The following is a 24,160-nucleotide window of genomic DNA, read 5'->3' as shown; positions in this document are numbered from 1 at the left end:
AAGGAGAAGTGTCCCTGAGGTGTGAGGAACAGAGTCCAGAGAGGCCCAAGAGAGAATTCAGAGGGACGAGACTTCAGAGAACCTTAAGGACAGGGCTGGGCTCTGAAACTGAGGTCACGGCTTCATGACTCTTTAGCACTATTTTTATTTTCCCTAGGGGAGAAAAAAAAAGTACCCCTCAATTTTGATCTTACTTTGGAGGGCTAGCAATTGTGCTCTTTCCTCAAATCATTTGTTGATCCAATGGGAGTAAAAGGTTGGCTGCTATCAACAAGCCCATCTGCAAACCAAGGCCAACAGCAGAGGAGGTGCCAATGCCTGGAAATGAATTTGTTGGCATTTCAAGGAAAAACATCTTCTTGGCTACAACTACTGAACCTCCAATCCAAACATGGGAAAAATTAAAAAAGCTAGACCTAGGTAAGTCTTTTATTTACTTCTTAAATTGTAATTAGAAGACTCCCATACAAGCCTGCTTCTTTCTTCTCCAGTGCTTGTCTTTTCCCTGCCTTCTCCAAGCCAGGACCTTGGGCCAGCGATGTCTCTGTCCACTGGGTTCTGGCGCTGGCCAGTAAAACTAAGGGCTAGGAGTGTTGGGAAGGAGGGCTTATCTCTCCTGTATGGCATGGAGAGTTGGCCAATACTTGCTGATGCAGCCAATACATGCTTATTGGGCATTTGCTTTCTGCATCCCCAAGTGATGACAGGAAGAGAGGGGAGAGTGCTTGGGTGCCATGCACACACCCAAGTTGCTGATGGGGAACCAAGAGAGGTGATGGAGTTCATCCTAGCACTGCTGCTGCCCTGGGACCTAGATGAATTCCGGTTTGGACAGAACCTGCATCTCATGCCTCTCGGTTCTCTCCTGGCAGGTCATTCTGGAATCCCGTGATTTTCGCTCCCTAGGGAAAGTCAGAATGAAGCAGGAAGGGAAAATAATTTGACCTGATGGAAAGGGAAGTAAGGATGTTAAGTGATAACAGTTATCAAGAACGTAGGTTCAGACACCATACAAGGAACTTTATCCTTCCTGCCCTTTCCTTCCCCATCACTTCCAGCCCTCCTTCCCACTGGTCAGCACCAGAACCCAATGGACAGAACCCTCACTGGCCAAGAAGTAGGAACTGTTATGAGACTCATTTTACAATGAGGAAACTGCTTCATTTTTATGGAAGTTAAATAACTTGCCCAAGGTCACAGACAGCTATGAATCAGCAATGACAAGTATGAACCTCAGCCACTGGCATCAAGTCCAACCCTTAAACCATTCTACTGTTTTATCTCATATTGATTTCTTGACTTACACACTGTAGCTTGTATAGGAAAATAGCTGTAAAAAGAGCAAAACGGCTGAGTGGTTGTCAGAGAGGTCTAGTTGCAGCTCTGCCACTAATTATTCATATAACCACAACAATGTTGCTTAATTTCCTGAGCCTTAATTTGGTTACCTGTAAAATACCCCATTGCAGTAGTGTCCCAGAATTGTAAGGCAATTCATTTTGCAGAAGCTTTGAACTAGACAGGTCCTCTAGGTGTGTCATGATTAAGGTGGTTGCTACTGGAGGTGACGTGGTACAGTAGAAATAGCATTGGCCTTGGGTTGGGCCTGGGTTTGAATTTGTCATGCTAGGTAATGTTGGGCACATAATTGAAACTTTTGGACCCTTAAGTGTCTCATCTTTAAAATAGGGATGTTGTAACATGCCAGGAAGTTTTGGAATGAGGAATACACACACCAGAGTCCAAATGCAGTGGCCAACGGTGTGGTGGACCCAGGCAAGAATGCCCCTTACCTACAGGGGAAGCAGATGGAGCTGCTGAAGGCACAGTAGATGAGAGGGTTGATGGCACTGTTCAGGGCAGGCAGGTTCTGAATGATCACAGAAGCATAGAAGCGCTCCTTGGTGTCTGGAAGAATGCTGAAATTGTCCAGAATATCAAAGAGGAAGTATGGGCTCCAACAGCAGATGAAGGCTGAGAGAGAAGAGGGCTGTTAGCTCCATCACAAGCCTCAGCTGAGGGTTTCCTCAGTCAGCCCTGACTGGAGCTTCATTTTGGAAATTCTTCGGCACCAGGGATCTCTCAGAAATACTGAGGTGGGTATAGTGTTTAGAATGGGGTATGTGTTAACATTGATGCCATGCACATGTATGCATACACACACACACACACACACGCACACACACATCCTTGCTGATACATTTCTAAAACTGAGCAAACTTCCCGGGGCTTCTCTCTCGTAAAGGTGGATGAGGTTCCTACTGTTATGGAGTCTTTACTGAAAGCCTAGGAAAGCTGAGTATGGCCTTAGCCTCTTATCCAACATGGTGCTGAAGAGAGCAAACAAAATCCACTGGAGACTCTCTGGGAAAATACAGAACAGGAATCTTTTGACAGCAATTACTCCTGGTTGTAGGGTATGGCAGGTAAAAGAGATGGTACCCAATGTTTTCAAACTATAGCCAGGCTTAATCACAATGTTTTCAATTTTCTTTTCCATCTCTAAGTTGGCTGCTCCAGAAAACATCATCTACCCAACACACCCCTCTCCAAATTAATTGATGTGTATGAGAGCCTAATTCTATTTGATTCCAAACCCTTGGAGGAAATGAGTGGGAATGGGGATCCATAGCTAAACAAAACACTCTTGGGGTTGACTGGATACACACATATACTCCCTTATTCTCTTGCCATGCCCTCTCTATCCTGTTTACCTTCCCATCTCCCCTACCAGGATTTTTTCTCAGAGAGAGAGAAGTGTGGCTTCCTTGGCCATCTGCCTACAGGGGCAAACTTGCCTCCATAATTGTTTGACTAACACGTGGCTTCTTTCTACAGATTTTGACAACTCATTAAAGGTGAGCAATTCAGACAAAAACACCACTGAACTCTGGTCTCTGGGTGGTTAATTCCAGTGTTGGCCTAGAAAAGTGGTTCTGGGAGGTTGAACTGCGTTGAATAGTATCCCCCCAAAATTCATGTCCACTTGGAACTTATGAATGTGACCTGATGCAATCAAGTTACAGTGATGTCATACTGGATTAGGTGGGCCCAAACCCAGTGACTGGTGTCCTTCTAAGAAGGAAATTTGGACACAGACACACAAGGAGGGGAGAAGGCCACATAGAGATGGAGTTATAAATTCAAGTGATGCATCTACAAGTCAAGAAATGCCAAGAATTGTCAGCAACAACTATGATTGAAGAGAGAGGCATGAAACAGATTTTCTCTCCCTCAGAGCCTCCAGAAGGAACCAAACCCACCAATAATCTGATTTCAGACATCTAGCCTTCAGAACTGTGAGACAAGAAATTTCTGTTGCTTTAAGCCACCCTATTTGTGGTACTTTGTTATATCAACCCAAAGAAACTAATACAGAGATTGTGGGACAAACTGCCTTTTGGGGTATTTTGAAAATATATATGTGTGTGGGATTTGGTTGTCACAGGGATTCCAGTCCTCCTACACAGGGGTGCCGTCCCACCCAGCAAAGATTTATCCCATGTCCCATGCATCCTCTGAGCCCAACTGAATGTTCATGCAGGGAGAAAATCCTATTTATTATTACCCATGTCTAGAAGCCTAACTGTGTTTTATATATAAATACAAAATATTTTTAATAAATACTGAATTTTTCAGAAATGCTATTCTCCTGAAAATGGAAGAAAGATTACTTTGTTTAATTAGGAACTTTACAAATCTGTTCACCTGCTCAGAAAATCAAGTCTACATTCAAACGCACCTGTATTGGTCTTCTTTTATAGCTGTTACCATGTCTAGGTGTAAGCATCTGACTGCTTCATTAGGTCTTCTAGAGGAGTTAGATTTACACATTGAAACCTGTGTTATAAATAATTTTCCTCCTAGTCCTTTATTGTTGGATCAGTATATTGGTTTTCAAAGAATTATGTTAGGTATATAATAAGGTTTACACATTTCATTTCAGAATGGCAAAGGGGGCATTACCAAATATTTGTTCCACAAAGGCCTGTTTTGGTCTGAGAGGCCTGTCGACATGGGCTGACCCTTTGGTGTGTGGTCCGGCTTTCTGACAGAAAAATCCCCTGGGGCCTGGGTATATGGCTCCTCTTTACTAAGGGCTATCTTGGCTCCAGTGCACATGAATAAGCATACTTTCAACATGCACCTCTGCTTCTGATTGTCTAGAATGGCAAGGAAGTCTTTGATCCACCTCAGATGCCTCTGATATAGGCTTTTGAGCCTTGTTGAGTTGTATTGCTTTATCCCCAGTTCTTCCTGCAGTGTTGTTTTGTGTCTATATTCCACCATACTGCACTGGTCTGTTTGGCATTTTTGCATTGTGCTTTAAGAAGGTGAGACTGACTGTTTTGGTGATGTGACATGGAGGTAACATGAGAAATAGGCTTTCTTTTATGTTGTGCTTTCTTTAAGCTCCCAAGTGATCCGAGAGGGGCTGAGAGTGGCAGAAAGGCCTATCTGGAGGACTTAGGCCTTGGAGACAATGAAAGGCACACAAAAGTAAAAATTATCACCCTCATAGATTCTAGCAGCAGAGACAAACAGTAAGCAAATCAATATATAGCCCATAATGTTAGGCAGAAGTAGGAACTATGAAGAAAAATAAGGCATTATAAAGACTAGAAGAGGTCTATTTTTGAAAAGGGCAATCAAGGAGGCCTTTCTGAGGAGGTGATGTTGTCAGGGAACAGGACTAGGTGAGGGAGTAAGCCTTGCCACCCAGAGAGTAGAACATTTCAGAGGTAAGGTGCCCAAGATGAGAGCAGCTGACATTTTGAAGAAACAACAAGGAGGCCAGTGAGACAAATTCCTTCCTTGGGTGGATTTTCCTCCTCCAGGCCCCAGATGCAAGTTTGCTTGGAATCTCCACACAGTTCTGCAACACATGAAGGGACATTGCTTACCGAGAATGATGACGACGCTATACTTGATGGCTTTGATTTTTGCCTTTGAGATGAGCCTTCGGTTGTAGCTGGTGCACAGCTTTCCATCTGTAGAGACAAAAGGGAAATAGGATGTCATAGTTTCTGTTTCTGTCAGTGGAAATATCAAAAGTTAGACCCACAGCTGTCATATGGATGTTGTTGTTTCTTAGTTGCCATTGAGTTGGCCCCCTACTCCTGGCTACCCCATGCACTGTCTGGTCCTGTGCCATCCTCATGATTGGTTGTGGCCCAGACCATTGTGATCCACAGGGTTTTCATTCAGTTCTACTCTGACACAAATAGGGTCACTGTGAGTCAAAATTGACTTAACCGTAACTGGTTAATAGCTTTAATCATGTGTTGGCCATTGTTTAACGGTGAAACACTTGGGGGGTAACATACGAATACCCTGGAACGTGATCTTAATGAGGTCAGGCACTTTATTTCCTTCACTCCTGGATCTTCCAGACATAGTGAGTGATTAGGTAATAAATATTTATTGAATGAATCGATACATAGTTAAGAACCAATGCCAAAACGAAGGTTGATTTGAATGGAGAGAATTCAGTGAAATACCTCTTAGTAAAAGACGTGGACAGATGGCAAATTTGGGGATGAAAATGTTGAATGCAATGTCCCTTGACTCCGTGGAAGAGTTTTGGCTGGTAGGGCTTCTTCCAGCCCATGTGGCACTTTTGTGAAAATTAGGAAAAGGTATCCTTCCTCTGACTGGACAGGATGTGAGCCCCATGGCCCCCCACCGCCCAGCCCATAGGGGTCAAGGTGTACAATCCTAGCTGCGGCCAGGTCAGAGCCCACCAAGTGTGCCTAAGTTACCCAGGGCCAGAAGGTTGTATACTAGAGACATCAGCTGCTTTGCTTATTTGTTCTCACTATGTTGTTGAGATTTCACATTTGAAATTTATTGTAATCCCCATAGAATATGATCTGAAGTTTGTTATTGCTGTTGTGTACATTTAGTCAAGTCTGACTCATAGTTGATTCCGACTCTGACTCATGGCAACCCTATAGGACAGAGTAGAACTGCCTCATAGGGTTTCCTAGGCTGTAGTCTTTAAGGGAGCAGATCGCTAGGTATTTTCTCCTGTGTAGCCACTGGTGGGTTTCAACTGCAGAGATTTAGTTAGCAGCTGAGCACTTAACCATTGTACCACCAGGGCTCCTGGTCTGAAGTTTACCTTTGTGCTGTTTCCAATCCAGTCTAGTCCAATCCAGTCCAGTCCAGTCCAGTCCAGTCCAGTCCAGTCCAGTCCAGTCCAATCCAATCCAATCCAATCCAATCCAATCCAATCCAATCCAATCCAATCCAATCCAATCGGGATTCCAATCCAGCGCAATCCAACAGACCATCCGCTGGGCGATAGAAATCAAATAAAATGGCTAAAACAGAGTTCTTGTTCTCCAGGAACTTTCAGTCTAGCAGGAAAGATCACACCCTCTCCACAAGGCAGGGTAAGAGAGAAGAGACACGAACTGTGCGGGGAACAGAAAAGAGGGCAATACCCCCACCACTGTCTTCTGGGAAATGCAGGGGTGCATGAATTAAACTTTGAATGATGGGTGGGATCCCAGAAGGCAAGGATGGGGGTGTAGGCGTGGGATTGGAAAAGACTTGTTAAGCAGAGGGAACATCCTCAGCTAAGACAATGAAACAAGCAAACAGAGGATATGTTTGGTCTGTGGTGAATCATCTTGCTTGCCTATAAGTGAGTGGGCTTGAGGGTGGGGAGAAGTGAGGCCAAACTGGGGAGTCTTTGAATGTCTTTGTGAGAAGTCTGAGCAGAATTCCTGAGGCAACATCAGGCTCTGGAAGTTTTTGAGCATTTTCGAAGTGTGAAAAGGACAAACTGCAGGAACAAGGGAATTTTTATGTGCAAAGAACTGAGATGCTAATTATAATTTACTCATATTTCCTAAAGTATATCCTGTCAGGTCACTCTTAGGCACTCTTAGAGCCTTCAAATTATTCTGTGCATTTCATAGAACCACAAAAACTAAAAAAAGCATCTGGAACATTTACAACTGTGTTTCTCCACTGGGAGTGATTTTGCTCTCCAAGAGATTTGTGGCAATGTCCAGAGACATTTTTTGTTTCATAACTGGAGGTGAGGGTGCTATGGACATCTAGTGCATAGAGGCCAAGAATGCTGCTGAACATCCTTCAATGCACAGGACAGCCTCCCCACCCACACACACTAAGAATTATCCAGTTGAAATGTCAATAGCGTCAACGTTGAGAAACCTTGATTTTTTAAAATAATTTTTATTGTGCTTTAAGTGAAAGTTTACAAATCAAGTCAGTCCCTCACACAAAAACTTATGTACACCTTGCTAAAAAAAAAAAAAAAAAAAAAAACTCCCAATTACTCTCCCCCTAATGAGACAGCCCACTCTCTCCCTCTACTCTCTGTCTTCATGTTCATTTCACCAGCCTCTAACCCCCTTTACCTTCTCATCTCACCTCCAGGCGGATGCCAACATAGTCTCAAGTGTCCACCTAATCCAAGAAGCTCACTCCTCACCAGCATTCCTCTCCAACCCATTGTCCAGTCCAAACCATGTCTGAAGAGTTGGCTTCGGGAATGGTTCCTGTCCTGGGCCAACAGAAGGTCTGGGGGCTGTGACCACCAGGGTCCTTCTAGTCTCAGTCAGACCATTAAGTCTGGTATTTTTATGAGAATTTGGGGTCTGCATCCCACTGCTCTCCTGCTCCCTCAGGGGTTCTCTGTTGTGTTCCCTGTCAGGGCAGTCATCGGTTGTAGCCAGGTACCATCTAGTTCTTCTGGTCTCAGGATGATGTAGTCGCTGGTTCATGTGGTCCTTTCTGTCTCTTGGGCTCATAATTACCTTGTGTCCTTGGTGTTCTTCATTCTCCTTTGATCCAGGTCGGTTGAGACCAATTGATGCATCTTAGATGGCTGCTTGCTAGCATTTAAGACCCCATACATCACTCTTCAAAGTGGGATGTAGAATGTTTTCTTAACAGATTTTGTTATGCCAATTGACTTAGATGTCCCCTGAAACCATGGTCCCCAAACCCCTGCCCCTGCTACACTGGCCTTCAAAGCATTCAGGAAACTTCTTTGCTTTTGGTTTAGTCCAACCTCCCCTGTATTGTGTGTTGTCTTTCTCTTCACCTAAAGTAGTTCTTATCTACTATCTAATTGGTGAATACCCCTCTCCCTCCCCACTTCCCCCCTCTCGTCACCACAAAAGAATGTGTTCTTCACAGTTTAAACTATTTCTCAAGATCTTATAATAGTGGTCTTATACAATATTTGGCCTTCTGCAACTGACTAGTTTCATTCAGCATTATGCCTTCCAGGTTCCACCATGTTATGAAATGTTTCTCAGATTCCTCACTGTTCTTTATCGATGCGTAGTATTCCATTGTGTGAATATACCATAATTTATTTATCCATTCATCCGTTGATGGGCACCTTGGTTGCTTCCATCTTTTTGCTATTGTAAACAGTTTTGCAATGAACATGGGTGTGTATATATCTGTTTGTGTAAAGGCTCTTATTACTCTAGGACATATTCCAAGGAGTGGGATTGCTGGATCATATGGTAGTTCTATTTCTAGCTTTTTAAGGAAGTGCCAAATTGATTTCCAAAGTGGTTGTACCATTTAACATTCCCACCAGCAGTGTAGAAGTGTTCCAATCTCTCCACAGCCTCTCCAACATTTTTTGTGTTTTTTGGATTAATGACAGCCTTGTTGGCGTGAGATGAAATCTCATTGTAGTTTTGATCTGCATTTCTCTAGTGGCTAATGATCGTGAACATTTCCTCATGTATCTGTTAGCTACCTGAATGTCTTCTTTAGTGAAGTGTCTATTCATATCTTTTGCCCATTTTTTAATTTGGCTATTTGTCTTTTTTTGTAGTCGAGTTTTTGCAGTATCATGTAGATTTTAGAGGTCAGGCGCTGATTGGAAATGTCATAGCTAAAAACTTTGAGAAACCTTGATTTTTTGGAAACTCTGTGGGGCAGTTCTACTCTGTCCTATAGGGTTGCTATGAGTTGGAATTGGCTCAACAGCAATGGTTTTTTTTTTTTTTTTGGTATCTTGGAAAGAGGAGTCCCTGGGTGGGGCAAATGGTTTGTGCCTGACTACTAACCTAAAGGTTGGCAGTTTGAACCCACCCAGCAGTGCCATAGGAGAAGGGTCTGGCAATCTGCTTCCATAAACATTAGAGCCAAGAAAACCCTATGGAACAGTTCTATTCTGTAACTCGTGGGATCACGATGAGTCAGAACAGACTCAATGGCAATGGATTTGGTTTGTTTTTAACCTCGGGAAGAAGAGTCGCTAGGTGGTGCAAACAGTTAAGGCACTCAGCTGCTAAAGAAAAGGTTGGAAGTTCAAGTCCTCCCAGAGGCAACTCAGAAGAAAGGCCTGGCAATTTATTTCCCAAAAACCAACCATTGAAAACTCAGTGGAACACAGTTCTACTTTGACACACATGGGGTGGCCATCAGTTGGAATCGACTCCATGGCAACTAGTTATTACCTCGGAAAGGGCACAGGCTTCAGGATCAGACCTGAACATACCCTCCAGCTCTACTAATTTCTAGCTGTGTAACCTCAGGCAAATCGTCTAAGGTCCCCAGCCTCAATTTTTCCATTTAAAAAATGAGGCATAGAATGTCAAACTCACAGGATTAAAATGAAATAATACATGCAAGATGCCAAGGCTCTTGCTAGAAATATCAGTTCCCTTTTTAGCTGGGATGAATGAGCTGGGTTGGATGGGCAGGAGGGATAAAGCTGCCTTCAGGGACATGAACAGAAGGTATTACGGCATTAGATATCTATTATACAATGTTGTTACCTGCATAGGGATTATACACAACAGTGAACTATCAGGGTGGGATTATACCTATGAGGGGCAAGTAAAGAAGACAGAAAACCAAGTTATATTCTTTCAACGTGTCCCTGCTTGCTGGCCCAGGGTAACAGCTGGCCTCTACACAGCATGACTCTAAAGACCCAGTTGGTCTTCCAGAAAAGTTCTCTAGAATGACCTCTGTGCTCTGAAACCCGTTTAACATGGAAACTAGCAGTGCTTTCCATGTGGCAACTGGGTGACAATATAATCAACTACCTGCCCTCCAATCTCCCAATGAGATCCGTGAAAGCGCCTTTAGCCCGATCACTCCGGGAAATGCAAAGCCTCCAGCTTTAAAGATGCCTCTTCAAAGAGAGCCTAGCTACAAAATGCCGGTAATTCTTCTTTATTGGGAGATAAAAGGATTATTTCTACTCAGGCCTGGGCACTAAGCTCAAGTGAAAAGCAGTTCAATTCAGCAGTCACTGCGCATTAATAGCTTGGGGAGCCTCGAGGTGGCAGGTCGATTAGCTTCCAGACTGCAAGCCACATGCTGCCTTCTGCAGTTTTAATTCAAAGGTGCATTTGTGAAGAGGATCCACACTAGAAATTTAGTTTTCAAATGGTCCACTGCTGCCCCTCACCTTCCTAAAGCTTTCCTGCTTCTTACAGAGCTGTTGGGAATCCCTGTTTCCAAAGGGCTGTGTATTTGAGGGGACCGATTGCTAAACTGGGATTTTAAAAGGAGGAGGAATTTATTCTTTGTAAGGGTGTCGTCTGCGGACTGATAATGAGCACAGGCAATTTTTTTGGAAACAAGGAAGTCTAATGACAATGTTTTAAAATAAATATTCTAAGCCAGTAGTTTTTCATAAAATGTTGAGAACTTTATGTACATAGGCTGACACCTTCCCTTTCTTCCCCTCCCCCATCAGCTAGACAGGCCTGCATACGTCTAAACCTTCAAAATGAAAAACATTTCCAGGAGATTTTTAACCCCAAGCAAATGGGTAGTCACTCTGCATAGAAGGAAGTATCACCTAACTCATTAGTCAGCCTGGTTTCGCTCAGGCTGAACCAGGAACCCTGAGGGAACTAAAATAATAGTAGCAAAAACAAACCCACCAAACCCATTCCTGGGCGTGCAGCAAGATCACATTTCCCAGCTTCCCTCTCAGCAGGGCATGGCCATGTGACTAAGTTCTGGTTAAGGGAACATGGGAAGAACCAATGTACACCATTTCCCTGCCTGGCTCAGATAAACCACCTGAGCAACCCTCCACTTTCTCTCTCCCCACACCCATACCTGCTGAATGTGGTTGCCGAGGGAGACCTTAGCAACCATCTGTTCAAGATTGCACAACCTCCATCCCCTTGAGTTGTGAATGACTGCATGGAACACTGCCCCTTGCCTTTGACCTCTACTGCCAACTGAAATTTAACTGAGCAAGAAATAAACTTCTATTTTGTCAAGGCCACTGAGATTTAGGGGGTTTATCTGTTACGGCTGCTAGTATGTTCTTAATGAAATAAGAAATTGTTAGCTCATATGCAATGCAGCTGAAATAAAACCCTAAAACATGTGGCATTGGCTCAGTGGGCAGATAGCAGGTGGCAGGAATCCAATATTGGAAGGTGGCACACTGGAGAGTCTTTTGATAGAAGTATCACAGATGATGTTTGGGAAGATAGTCTATGCCCCTACTGAGCCTGGAGCTCAGGGGACAAGACTAGAAAACAGGAAGCTAATAGTATGTATTGATTTTTACTAGCTGTGTTGAGTAAGATAGTAGAAGAAAGAGATAAGCTCAACCTAGAGTTGGCTGGCTTACCAGCAAAAACGAAAGGGTATAGAGAAAGTCCCCAAATTCAGGGTCTTGCAGAATTGCAAAAGCCAACTGCTTCTAGTCTCCTACAGGACCAGCTACATACTGTGCTGGGCCCAGGGCAAAAAGAAAATGTGGTGCCCCTGGCTCAATAATTATAAAGAATTTCAAAACAGTGACATCAGGGCATTAAGTCTAATGTGGGGTTTTTCTAAGTGTGGGACCCTGTACAACTGCACGGGTTGCATATCAATGAAGCTGGTCCTAGTCCCCAAATATAAGGTATAACACTGAGAGGTTTTAAGTAGAAAAGATCGGGCTGAGAATATGACTTCCCTCTGTTGTTTCAAATGGCCAAACTAGATTCCATTAAGTTGAGAGAGATGCATGCGGTAGGGAAAAAAGGAAAAAAATCAGACCTGATAATTATATTAAGAGAGAATTTTTAGATATGGTCCCTGGCACATGAAGCCAACAGAAAGTTTTTAAGGCAATTAAAAAGAAACCATGAGCTCTCTATCTTTGCTAACACTTAGAACTATTAGACTTTAATTTTACCAGTCCCATGGGTGGAAAACTGTATATTATTGATGTTTAAGTGTATGTTGTCTTGATTATTAATGAGGTTGAGAATTTTTTTATACAATCATTTTGTTGACCATTTCTGTACCTCATTCTGTGAAATTCATGTTTTTTCTTACCCATTTTTCTTCTACTAAAAAAAAAACTTTTTTTTTTAGTTCTTTATATATTCTGCATACTAAATCCTTTTCTAATTCTATGCGTTTCAAATAGCTTTCCCTACTTTGTAGCTTGACTTTCACTTCTTTATAGTATTTTAATATTAACCAGGACTTCAGACTGGCTCCTTCTAGTTTAAACTCCTTCTGAGAATTTACATTTCTAACAAGTTCCCAAACCCAAACCAAACCCACTGCCATTGAGTTGATTCAACTCATAGTGACCCTATAGAACAGAGTAGAACTGCCCCATAGAGTTTCCAAGGAATGCCTGGTGGATTCGAACTGCCGACCTCTTGGTTAACAGCTGTAGCACTTAACCACTATGCCACCAGGGTTTCCAACAAGTTCCCAGGGGATGGCTAATGCTGCTGGTTAGGGATCAATTCTGAGAACCACTAGTAGAGCAGTGGTTCTCAGAATTTATTATACACAAGAATCACCCGGGTATCTTGTTAAAATGTAGATTCTGATTCAGTATATCTGGGGTAGAAATGGAAATTTTCAGCAGGGGTTCAAACCAGCAGGAACCTGGTCTAAGCGCTGATATTAACAGAGTAAGATTTAATCATCTTTTCTTTTATGACTTTTTGTATCTTACATCTTGTTTAAAAAATCCTTCCTTACTGCAACTTTGTAAAGATATCACTTTACATTTCCTTTTAGAAGTTTTAAAAAGTTTTAATTTTCACATTTAAGTCTCTAATTCCCGTGGAATTTATTTTTGCCTATGGATTGAGGTAAAGATCTAACTTCATTTATTTCCCCATAATCTTCTGTCATATCTCAAGTTGCCATTTATGTGTAGGTTGATTATGGGGCTTTCTTACTGTTCTATTTTCGATTGTACTGTGCAAAATCACACTCTATTAATCACTCTGACTTTATAATAAATCCTAATACTTGGTATAGCAAATGTTCCCTAATTCGTTCTACTTCTTCGGGAGTGTCTTGGCTATTCTTGGCACTTTACTTTTTCATGCACATTTTAAAAAATCAGCTTGTCAGCTCAATAAAATTTTCCATTTCAATTTTGATTGGGACTGTGTTTATCTCTAGATTAGGGAGAAGTGACATCTTTCTGACATTGAATCTTACTATCATTCAAAAGTTGCTGCAGCAATATATCAACAGGGAACTGCCAGAAATTCAGGCTGGTTTCAGAAGAGGACGTGGAACCAGGGATATCATTGCTGGTGTCAGATGGATCCTGGCTGAAAGCAGAGAATACCAGAAAGATGTTTACCTGTGTTTTATTGACTATGCAAAAGGATTCAACTGTGTGAATCATAACAAATTATAGATAGCATTGCAAAGAATGGGAATTCCAGAACACTTAATTGTGCTCATGAGGAACCTGTACATAGATCAAGAGGCAGTTTTTTGGACAGAACAAGGGGATACTGAGTAGTTTAAAGTCAGGAAAGCTGTGTCTCTGGGTTGTATCCTTTTACCATACCTATTCAATCTGTATGCTAAGTAAATAATACGAGAAGCTGAACTATATGAAGAAGAACGGGGCATCAGGATTGGAGGAAGACTCATTAACAACCTGTGTTATTCAGATGACGCAACCTTCCTTGTTGAAAGTGAAGAGGACTTGAAGCACTTACTGATGAAGATCAAAGACCACAGCCTTCAGTATGGATTGCACCTCAACATAAAGAAAACAAAAATCCTCACAATTGGACCAATAAGCAACATCAAGATAAAAGGAGAAAAGATTGAAGTTGTCAAAGATTTCCTTCTACTTGGATCCACAATCAACACTCATGGAAGCAGCAGTCAAGAAATCAAAAGACGCATTGCATTGGGCAAATCTTGTGCAAAAGGCCTCTTTAAAGTGCTGAAAAGCAAAGATGGCACCTTGAATACTAAGGTGTGCCTGACCCAAGCCATGGTATTTTCAATCGCATGATATGCATGGGAAAGCTGGCTGATGAATAAGGAAGACAGAAGAATTGGCGCCTTCGAATTGTGGTGTTGGTGAAGAATATTGAATATACCGTGGACAGCCAAAAGAACGAACAAATCTGTCTTGGAAGAAGTACAACCAGAATGCTCATTAGAAGCAAGGGTACTTTGGACATGTTGTCAGGAAAGATCGGTCCCTGGAGAAGGACATCATGCTTGGTAAAGTACAGAGTCAACAAAAAAGAGGAAGACCCTCAATGAGATGGATTGACACAATGGCTGCAACAACGGGGTCAAACATAACAACAATTGTGGGCATGGTGTAGGACCAGGCAGTGTCTTGTTCTGTTGTGCATAGGGTCACTATGAGTTGGAACCAACTTGAGGGTACCTAACAACAACATCATCCATAAAGATAGTCTTCATTTATTTGTGTCTTTCTTTGTCATTTTAAAATAGAATTTTATTATTTTTTTTTTCTGTAAGGTTCTTGCATGTCTTTTGTTAAATGTAATTATTTGTAGACACAGCCATTTTCTTCCTTATTTACTGATGAGGAAACTAGTACTGAGAGCAATTAATGGGCTTATATTAGATGTATTTAGCTAGTAAGTGATTAGGACTTTAACCCAGTTCCTAATTTAAAGCTGAAGCTTTTTTAAAATCTATTTTGTTCTGCCTCATTTTATTTGTAATTTGGGTTACATCATGTTTCCCAAGACATAATGGCCAGAAACAGCTACATCCAGATACATACTTTTTCTATTTCAAGGTTGTACCTCCCCAGTCTCCAGCTCCCATGCAGTGAATGTTCTGTTTTATAGGCATAGCTATTCCTGGGCATTGGGAGCATGCTCACTGGTGAAAGGTAATTTACAAGATTGGAAACCTCATCTGCTCTATCTCTGGCCTGTATAACTTGTTTGTGGGGGAAGTCTTTAGATGATTTGTTAAACAGTTCTCTCTCTCTTTTTTTCTTCTGTCAGCCTTAGAGTGGGGGGAGGATGGACATATTTCATATTTGTCATCAAGAACAGTGGTTCTTAAACTAAGGATGGCTTGAGTTTTGCAGCCAGTGTTTACAAAGTGAGCTTCTGTTCACACTAATCATTGCTAATGTCAGCTTGTTGATAAGCAGTAATCCTGGCATGTTAATACCACTGGAGACTCTATTTACCAGCCAACTCCAGAGCTGCTTGGCTGCCATGACAGATAGAAAAAAAGTAAATGAGTTCCATTTACGAATAGACAATGTATGGGCTTTTGAAAATACCAGCTGCCCCTCATTCCAGAAGGTCTTTGATGATAATGTAAATATATCCCAGGGCCGTCGAGTCGATTCCAACTCATAGCAACCCTATAGGACAGAGTAGAACTGCCCCACAGAGTTTCCAAGGAGCGCCTGGCAGATTCGAACTGCCGACCCTTTGGTTAGCAGCCGTAGCACTTAACCACTATGCCACCAGGGTTTCCATGTAAATATATATATATAAAATATATATATAGACACCCGCAAAATAGGTATAATGGAGATTTAAAATTGCATTAAAGAATAAACACTGATAGCCCTTTCCACTTCTGTGGAGGGGTAATGGCATACTGCACATCAGTGGGAAAACAAATCCCTAAATGGATTTGTTCCATTTCAGAGACTGGAGGTCAGGGGAGCCTGAGAGAGCAGAAACTGGAGAATATTAGCATCAAGGAGACAAGAGAGGACTCTGGAGAGAGAAAAGGCTCAACCAAAGTGGTGAAAGACCTGTTGAGAAGGTGAGTGGGAGATACCACAGGTAATGGCGTAGTTGAGAGAATATGGAGACCAGAGGTGTCTAAAACCGTTCCATCACCCCAACACTCCAGCAATGTCTACTTTTCTCACACTGGTGAGTGGTTCTTGGAAAAATTAAGGACTATGGGATGGGGTCCATGGCTAGTTGAACCTGAAGTGGAGGAAACAGAAAGCTGAGACAGGGAGAGTGGGGTTCAGAGATACTAGGCATGGTGGAGAACACAAGCCTCTGGGACTGGGAGAAAATACAGGACAGAGGTTTAAGCCAGTTTGATTTAAATCTCAAAGTTCAGGAAGACCTTGGCTGACCTAAACAAAATTGGGCTCTGCACATACTGGTAAGGTACCGCCTTTCAGATTTTAAAGAAACGAAAACAAACCTCTTTAGGAAATGAGGCTGGAATAGTGCTCTGGAGGAAGAACACTGGAGAGAGTGCGGTGGAGAAAAGGCTATGCCAAAGACCTGAATTGGGGCTTTTAATTTTTTCATTGTGAGTTCTTCTTTTAGCCGCCCACTACCCCTCTTTCTAGATAGTCCCTCCTAGGAGGCTGCCTGATTTAGGGGGGAAAAGTAGGCTTTCTGGTCAATCAGGTGTGCATGTAAGTCCTGGCTACACCACTTGCTGCCTATAGAAATATATGCAAATTCCTTAACCTGTGAGCTTGTCTCCCATTTATGGAAGATAGATAATAACACCACCTTGCAGGTTGCTATGAGGATCAAAGGATTTGTGACATGGCTGACGGATGTTCTGTCTATCTCTCTGTCTTGTCTGTTCTGATCTTTGACCTTTTTTCCTACTCCCCCTCTCTACCCCAAGCCAAAGCTCAGACCTTCCTAAATGTCTGGTTCCACCATGCTTGACCTGACCACCATCATTCTATGGTCATGCAAGCTGCTAAGTGCTAGCTCACTTGGTCAGTGTATGCCCGTATATTGCACATTTCCTGGTCCAGGTAACACGTGTACTTCTCCTGGGCCCCCCTAGAGACAATGTCTTAATGAAAAGGATCTGCTCTGCTGATGCGCATTTCAGGCATCATGGCAGACTCAGTAGGGAGAGATTTGAGTTCAGGTAGAGGCACCTTTTACACACTCATATCAGCCTCTGGCTGCTTCCTCATTGCCTGTGATACCTAGAGATATTTCCCATCATGATTCCACCTGTATATCAGGATATATTGATCTTGGCGATTTTCCATTCACTGAGCATGGGAGTCTCTAACTTTCAGAGGTTTAAGGATTCATAGGTTCAAAGAAAAATAATGATATTTTAAACCAATCTCAGCACTGGTCCTCTCAGAGTTAACGCGTGAAGTTTATACAGAGAAATGTATTGAAAATGACCTTTTGTGGGGAGAGGTCAGAGCTGATGATTTTAAAAACAACCCCAAATGAATATCTCATATACACAGCTGGCATATATATGGGAGGAAGAATATTCTGGAAGGAAGGGTGGCAGGTGGCTAAAAGAAGAACTCACAATGAAAAAATTAAAAATCCAAATTCAGATCTTTGGCATGGCCAAAGCTGTCTACCTAGGCTAAAGGGTCACTGAGGTATTATTTCATAGTATAAAATCGATGTAATTTTAGAACACATAGATAAGGGAAAAAAGAAAAATCAATTATAATTCTACTACTCAGAGATAATCACTGTAGCATTTAGTATTTGTCCTTCCTCACCTCTTCCTTAAATCTGTCTCACTATCATCATCATCTATACCTTCACATACATATTCTACCATATATCATATTGCACATATTTATACAAGTGATACCACACTGTTTTCTCCTTTTTAATCAAATACCTTGTGAACATCTTTCTATGGCAATAAGCATACACTAGACAATAATTTTGAAAGGTGTAGTATTTCATTGTTGTTATTAGGTGCTGTTAAGTCAATTTTGACTCTCTGTGACCTCATGCGACAGAGGAGAATGGCCCCATAGGGTTTCCTAGGCTGTAATCTTTATGGATCTATGTCTTTCTCTTGCTGGGTGTGTTTGAACCACGACCTTTAGGTTAGCAGGAGAGCACTTAGACATTTCATCACTTGGGGCTCCCTTATTTCAATGTGTATGACTATAGAATTATTATACTCAGTCTCCCTCATTCTAGGGTATTCAGACCCTTTTTCAATTTTTTCTGAATAAAAACAAGGATTCTATCTTTTTCCTTTCCTTTCTTTCTCTTTTTCCCCCCTCTCTCTTTCATTTAAGCCTTTAATCATGAGTTTATTTCTTTATAGCATATGAGGTAGGAATTTAACAATTGATTTCCAGATAGATAGATAGTTGTCTGAACACCAATATTGAACAGTATAATTTCCTATCAATTTGAAATACTTCATCAAACACTCAATTCCTGGGTTGCCTCTAGAGTTCCTGTTTTGATCTAGTGCCCTGTCCATGTGATTCTATGACAGTAATGCCCTGTTTCAACAACTGTAGTAGTCGATGTTTTTATTTGCTGTCTGATAGAGGAAGATTACACTTCTTCAACTTTCTAATAAGTTTTCAGACGATCCATTGACTGGAGTCACTCACAATGGATAAAACGAATGCATTTGTGTGGATCCCTTCTGACTATTCTTGCTCTTCTAGAAAAATCAGAGTGTGGAAACTGGACCAGAGGGAGGGAGATGAACAGGAGCTGTGCAGTGTGTGTGTGTGTGTGTGAGTGTGTGTGTGTGTATGAAGTGTATATGTGGGGTATATATGGGTGTACGTAGGTATGGGTATATGTGGGTGTGTAAGTTTATGCATGTGACTGTGTATATGTATTTTGGTGTGTGTGGACCTGTGTTGTGTGTGTGCATACATGTGTTTGTGTGTGTGGGGGGAGAAGGAATGGGAGAAAGCATGGAGTCTCAGCAGAGCTAGTCACCTCCTACAAAGCTAGTTATATTACAATAAACGGAAAACTAAGAGTTCTTTCTCTCTCTTTCTGGCTCTGTAGTTTGTTGTGTTTTCTCCAGGTTGACCTCAGTCAGGCCCAGCAAGGTTTGTCTGGGAAGCAGGCCAAGCCTCTGCATGCCAGGGCCTGGTGTGTAGCAGGTTTACTGCAGTAAGGTTTACTGAAATTGAATTTTGGGAGGGGAGTAGTGGGTGACCTCTGGCTTGTTCTGGTGTGAATTACTGTGCTGAGGCAGTGGGGATAGTACAGATATGCCTCGATAGGCTTAGAGTTCACCATCTTTCTGTGGGTAGATTTGCTGCCATTCTACGGCAGTAAGTTTCAAATAGAAAAGTCTGTCCTCATGTTGCTGGATGCGTGATGTTCTCTGTGTCTAATGCTCTCTTTTTTCCCCAATGTCCTCCAAGGTGCTTCTCTGCCGTGCCTGGAAAATGGGTGACCCTTGGATCCTGGCTCACAGGCTATTTGGAGGGACTCTCTGTGGGCATAGCTTGGCTGGCCCTGAAATGCCCTCTTCCTTCTCCCAGTTTTTAGGGAGGCCAAGCGGAGATGGCAGGGCCTGCCCAGGACAGCTTTGGGTGGGCCTGCTCTGTTTGCTGGGCCTGATGTAACAGGCCCATGTTCTCATTTGCTAGAAGAAAATCTCTGCACAAGCAAATTTAGGCAAGAATTGGGCAATGCTGATTAGACACTTACTTGAGCAATTGGAAATCACCATATCATGGGCTTTGCTTTTAATCCAAATAGTCCGGATCACAATGCCATAGATGACGCTGAGGAAAGGACCAAAGACAATATTAAAATGGCTGGTGGCTCCCTACTATAAGGACACAGAGAGAAGACCACTCCCACTTCCCTGATGGTGAGGTGTGTAGGGAGGGGTCTCTCTCTCTCTTTTTATTTAAAAATTTTTTATTGTATTTTAGGTGAAGGTTTACAGAGCAAATTAGTTTCTAATGAAACGACACACATATTGTTTTGTGATATCAGTTGCCAGCCCCATGACATGTCAACACTCTTCCCTTTTTGACATTAGGTTCCCTATTGACAGCTTTCCTGTCCCCTCCTGCCTTCTCGTCCTTGTCCCTGGGCTGGTGTGCTCATTTAGTCTCATTTTGTTTTATGGGCCTGTCTAACCTTTGGCTGAAGGGTGAACCTCAGAAGTGACTTCAGTATTGAGTTAAAAGCATGTTTGGGGGCCATACTCTCTGAGTTTCTCCAATCTCTGTCAGACCAGCAAGTCTGGTCTTTCGTGTACGTGAGTGAGTTAGAATTTTGTTCTACGTTTTTCTCCAGCTTTGTCTGGGACCCTCTGCTGTGATCCCTATCAGAGCAGTCGGTGATGGTAGCTGGGCACCATCTAGTTGTGCTGGCTCAGTCTGGTGGAGGTTGTTGTACTTGTGGTCCCTTAGTTATTTGGACTAATCATACCTGTATATGTTTGGTTTTCTTCAGTCTGTCTTGCTCCAGATGCGGTAAGACCAGTTGAGTATCTTAGATGGCGACTCGCAAGCTTTTAAGACTGCAGACACTACTCACCAAAGTAAGAAGTAGAACATTTTCATTATAAACTATGTTATGCCAATTGAGCTAGGTGTTTGGGAGGGGTTTCTTGACAATGCCTGCCACCAATACTTGCTGATTGTAGAATCACAGCAGATTGAAAGTGAAAGGATCATAACGATCAGGTGGATGCAACTACTTATTTTTTAAGTGAAGAGATTAGGACCTGGTGAAATTAAAGGATTTCCCCAAGGTAACTCAAGTGGTTAGAGGTACAGCTGGGATTGGAATCCAAGAAGATGGGCTGTGGAGTCAGAAAGACCTAGGTTTGTAACCAGTGCTACCACTTGCTGGTTGTATGAGCTTGGCATTAACCTATCTTAGTAGATGGTGGATGGTGCGAATGGCTAATATAATTGGCTGCTAACTGAAAGGTTGAAAGTTCAAGGCTACCCAGAGGCACCTCGGAAGAAAGACCTGGTGATACACTTCCAAAAAAATCAGCCTATGGATCAGAATTCTACTCCAAAACACATGTGTTCACTGTGAGTTGGAGTCGGCTCTATGGGAACTGGTTTTAATGTGAAGGATAGACTTTGTTTCTGCCTCTGTTATTTTCACCTTTGTGTAATCCTCTCCCTTGAGTATGGAGAGAACCCGTGACTTGCTTCTTACCAATGCAGTGAAATGAAAGTGATGGGAAATATGTGATTATATAAGAGTGTAGTGCCTGTCTTACTAGTAGTATCTTTCTCTCTGTGTCTGTCTATGTCTCTTTCTTCTTCTCTCTCACCCTCCATTGCTGGCTTTGAAGAAGCAAGCTTCCATTAATCCTATAGCCACAAGAAGTTTAATTCTTCCAACAGAAGATCCTTCCCCCATTGAGCCTCCAGTGGGACCTCAGCCCTAACTGACATTTAATTGCACCTTGTGATGCCCTGAGCTGAGGACCCAGCTAAGCCGTGCCTGAACTCTTGGCCCACGGAGACTGGAAGATAATAAATGTGTGTTGTTTCAAGTCACTAAATTTGTGACAATTTGTTATGCAGCAAAAGAAAATCAATACAATGAGCTTCGGTTACGATTCTGTAAAATGGTGTTAATTATACAAACCTCTTAAGTGTTCTTCTGAGGATCATGTGATAATATTCAAAGCATCAAGCACAGTGCTTGAAAATGAGTAGAGAGTCTATAAATGTAGCTTCCTTTCCTCTCTTTCTTCCCTATTTTTTACAGTGTATCATACCCACTCTTGCATAATATAGTCTGTGCCTAACAGAAAAACATTGTTAATGACTCAAAAGCATCATCAAATTTTATATTTTATGGCTTCTTTGATAAATATAAAAACTTACATCCTTTTAAAATGTCATTTGCTGTTTCAAATACATTAAATGCCTTGACCAAAAGCTTTGGTACAAAGCACTGCTTTATTTTAAAGCTGTAGAACCCTCCCTCTTGAGAAACATTGATTAAAAAAACTCTGAGCTCTAGTGCGCAGTAGCTGACAAGGCACTAATTGCTTTTAATGATCTGCAGGAATATAGCTTAATTAATGACTGTGTTCAAGTCCTATGCTTTCTTATTGCTTTTTCCAATTCTGCTCAGTGATCCCCTCTGAGTACTCCAGGAAAGCTCGGGGCCTTTTTGGAGCATCCCCAGCAACCCCATAGGACTTTTCTGGAGTGTGTATGCCTGTATTAAAGAAAAAAAAAAAGAAGAACAAAAATATTACTGAGTCTATTCTTCACCCTAAATTGACTATTTCTTAGAACAGCATAAGTTCTTTTCCAGGTAAATGAAATATAAGGTTATAACCACATGAAGCGTTAATGGTGTATTACAATTACAACCCCAGTACTTAATTAATCACTCAAATATTTATTGACCAGTAACCATACCTATGTATAATGGAAAAACGAACAAAGGTCTTAAGTGTTAGAGGTTTGGGCCTAAGTCACTCCCTTCCCCTCTTTTTGTCACGACCAACCAGGCAAGTGGAAATCCAGCTTTACTGTTTGCTGGGCAAACACTTAATAACCAGGTGACCCTATCACTTATTGTCCAAACAAAGGCACTTCTCAGAGTGTAGAAGTCACACATCAAAGAGACCTCTGAATTGTATTTGTCTCCTTCTTCTTCCTCATTACCTTTATCTAATTATTCAGCAAGTTCTGTGGATTGTCCCTTCAATACGTCCCTATAATCTGTACCTTCGTCTTCAACTCTGCTCTTCAAACCCTGATAGTTTCTTGCCTGACGATGCCCATAATCTTCTCACCACCTCTACTTGGCCACCATCCCTAAGCATCCACACTGCCATCACAGCTGGAGCTCCAGCTCAGAGAGCTTAATGGCCTTGACTTAAAGATCCTTTGGCAACTCTACTCTCCTACAGGATCAATCCCCGTCTCTTTAGTAGGACATCCAACATCTACAATCTGACTCTGCCTTCCTCACCTTTGTCATCATCACCCTGCCTACCCTACTCCCCTATTTCCCTTCCCACATTTCCCCTATGTCTGGAAGCCTGCCAGGAGTAGATCAACCAAACAAACCCTGACTCCATGCTTCTTAGACAGTAGACTTCAGGTAACAAGAATTCTGTCACCTTCCATCTCCCTGCTCCTGCTGTGCCTTTTTCTTGGAATGCATTCTTATCCTTTTTTGTCCATTCTCTGTACTTCCCTTTGCTATGAAACCTTTCTGAGCTGCCTTGTTCTCCACGTAAATGAACCCCTCCTTCCTTGGGACTCCTTCATGGTGGTATAACTTTCGCTACGTTGAGATTTGTCTGTGGTAATTGAAAGTCAGTGAGATCTAGAAATAGTCTACTTTCATAAACAGAGCTGAGGGAAAGCATCTCCATTCTCTTGGCTACAACTTCTACTTTTTTCATCTATCTTCATTCTCTGAACATGTTTGGCTTCTCTGGACACTTCTGAAAAATCAGAAAACTGAAAGATTTCCCAGATTGAGGAAAGTGTCTCTTCCCTGTAATAGGTTGATTTATTTCTCAAATTTGTGGGCCTGTTTTCCTTCACAGCAGTAGGAGAGTGTGAGGGCCCAAGCCAGCAGAAGGCCTTGCTGAAATGTTTTAGGAGGATCCCTGAGGCCAGTTCCTGAGTCCTGGTTCTGGATTATGTGTGAGAAGTACACTGGAGACAGAACAGAGAATTTGCTTTACCTACAATGCTTTCAACATACAGCATTCCATTCAGACCACAAGTGCCCCCTCCTTGGCCCCGCAGGGCCCAGCACAGGGCTGGGGTCCTAATGGACAGCAATCGTCAGCTTGGACCCTCAGGGCCAGAGGGGGCTAAAGCCCCTTCTCTGGCAATGGGCTTTCTTGGCCCTCATATTTGAAGCTTGAGGATGATGTTCAGTTATGCCCTGCAGGTCTCATTAGAAGTCATTTGCCCCATATGCTCTGCCAAGCATTGGGGGGTGGGGTGGGGGGAGCTGATCTTGTATTACTTGCCCAGGCCCTTTTCCTTCTTCTCCTAGCAGGGGTCTTAAGGCCACTCCCTGGACCAAACTATCTCTCGTCCTTAATTAACTTATTAATGTTATGAATATTTCTCTGATCAACTACTTTGTCCCAGGTGAGCTATTGAAGATATTGTAGTAAGCAAAACAAATATAGCCGCTGTCCTTATGGACCTTACATCTTATCTGAGGAGATA

The 24,160-nt window shown here is 42.3% G+C and overlaps 1 protein-coding gene across 2 annotated transcripts in view; it reads right to left on the bottom strand.

Moving 5' to 3' along the window:
* Positions 1-632: 632 nt before the first annotated feature.
* Positions 633-24,160, bottom strand: part of NPSR1 (neuropeptide S receptor 1) — a 232,989-nt gene continuing 209,461 nt past the window's right edge. The window contains exons 6-10 of one of the 2 annotated variants that reach the window (XM_010587176.3): positions 19,668-19,744; positions 4,905-4,991; positions 1,794-1,974; position 1,664; positions 793-1,135 (exon numbers count right to left, since the gene is read on the bottom strand). In XM_010587176.3, coding sequence (XP_010585478.1) covers positions 1,049-1,135; position 1,664; positions 1,794-1,974; positions 4,905-4,991; positions 19,668-19,744 — 433 coding nt within the window. In that variant the 3' untranslated portion in view covers positions 793-1,048. Of the gene's footprint in view, positions 1,136-1,663; positions 1,665-1,793; positions 1,975-4,904; positions 4,992-19,667; positions 19,745-24,160 lie in introns of both variants that reach the window. The other variant, XM_064290132.1, reaches the window with a different exon arrangement.

The sequence above is a fragment of the Loxodonta africana genome, chromosome 8 (genome assembly GCF_030014295.1).
Source record: "Loxodonta africana isolate mLoxAfr1 chromosome 8, mLoxAfr1.hap2, whole genome shotgun sequence".
Taxonomy (NCBI): domain Eukaryota; kingdom Metazoa; phylum Chordata; class Mammalia; order Proboscidea; family Elephantidae; genus Loxodonta; species Loxodonta africana.
The sequence above is the reverse complement of the archived record's forward strand: the minus strand, read 5'-3'. Positions and strand labels throughout refer to the sequence as shown.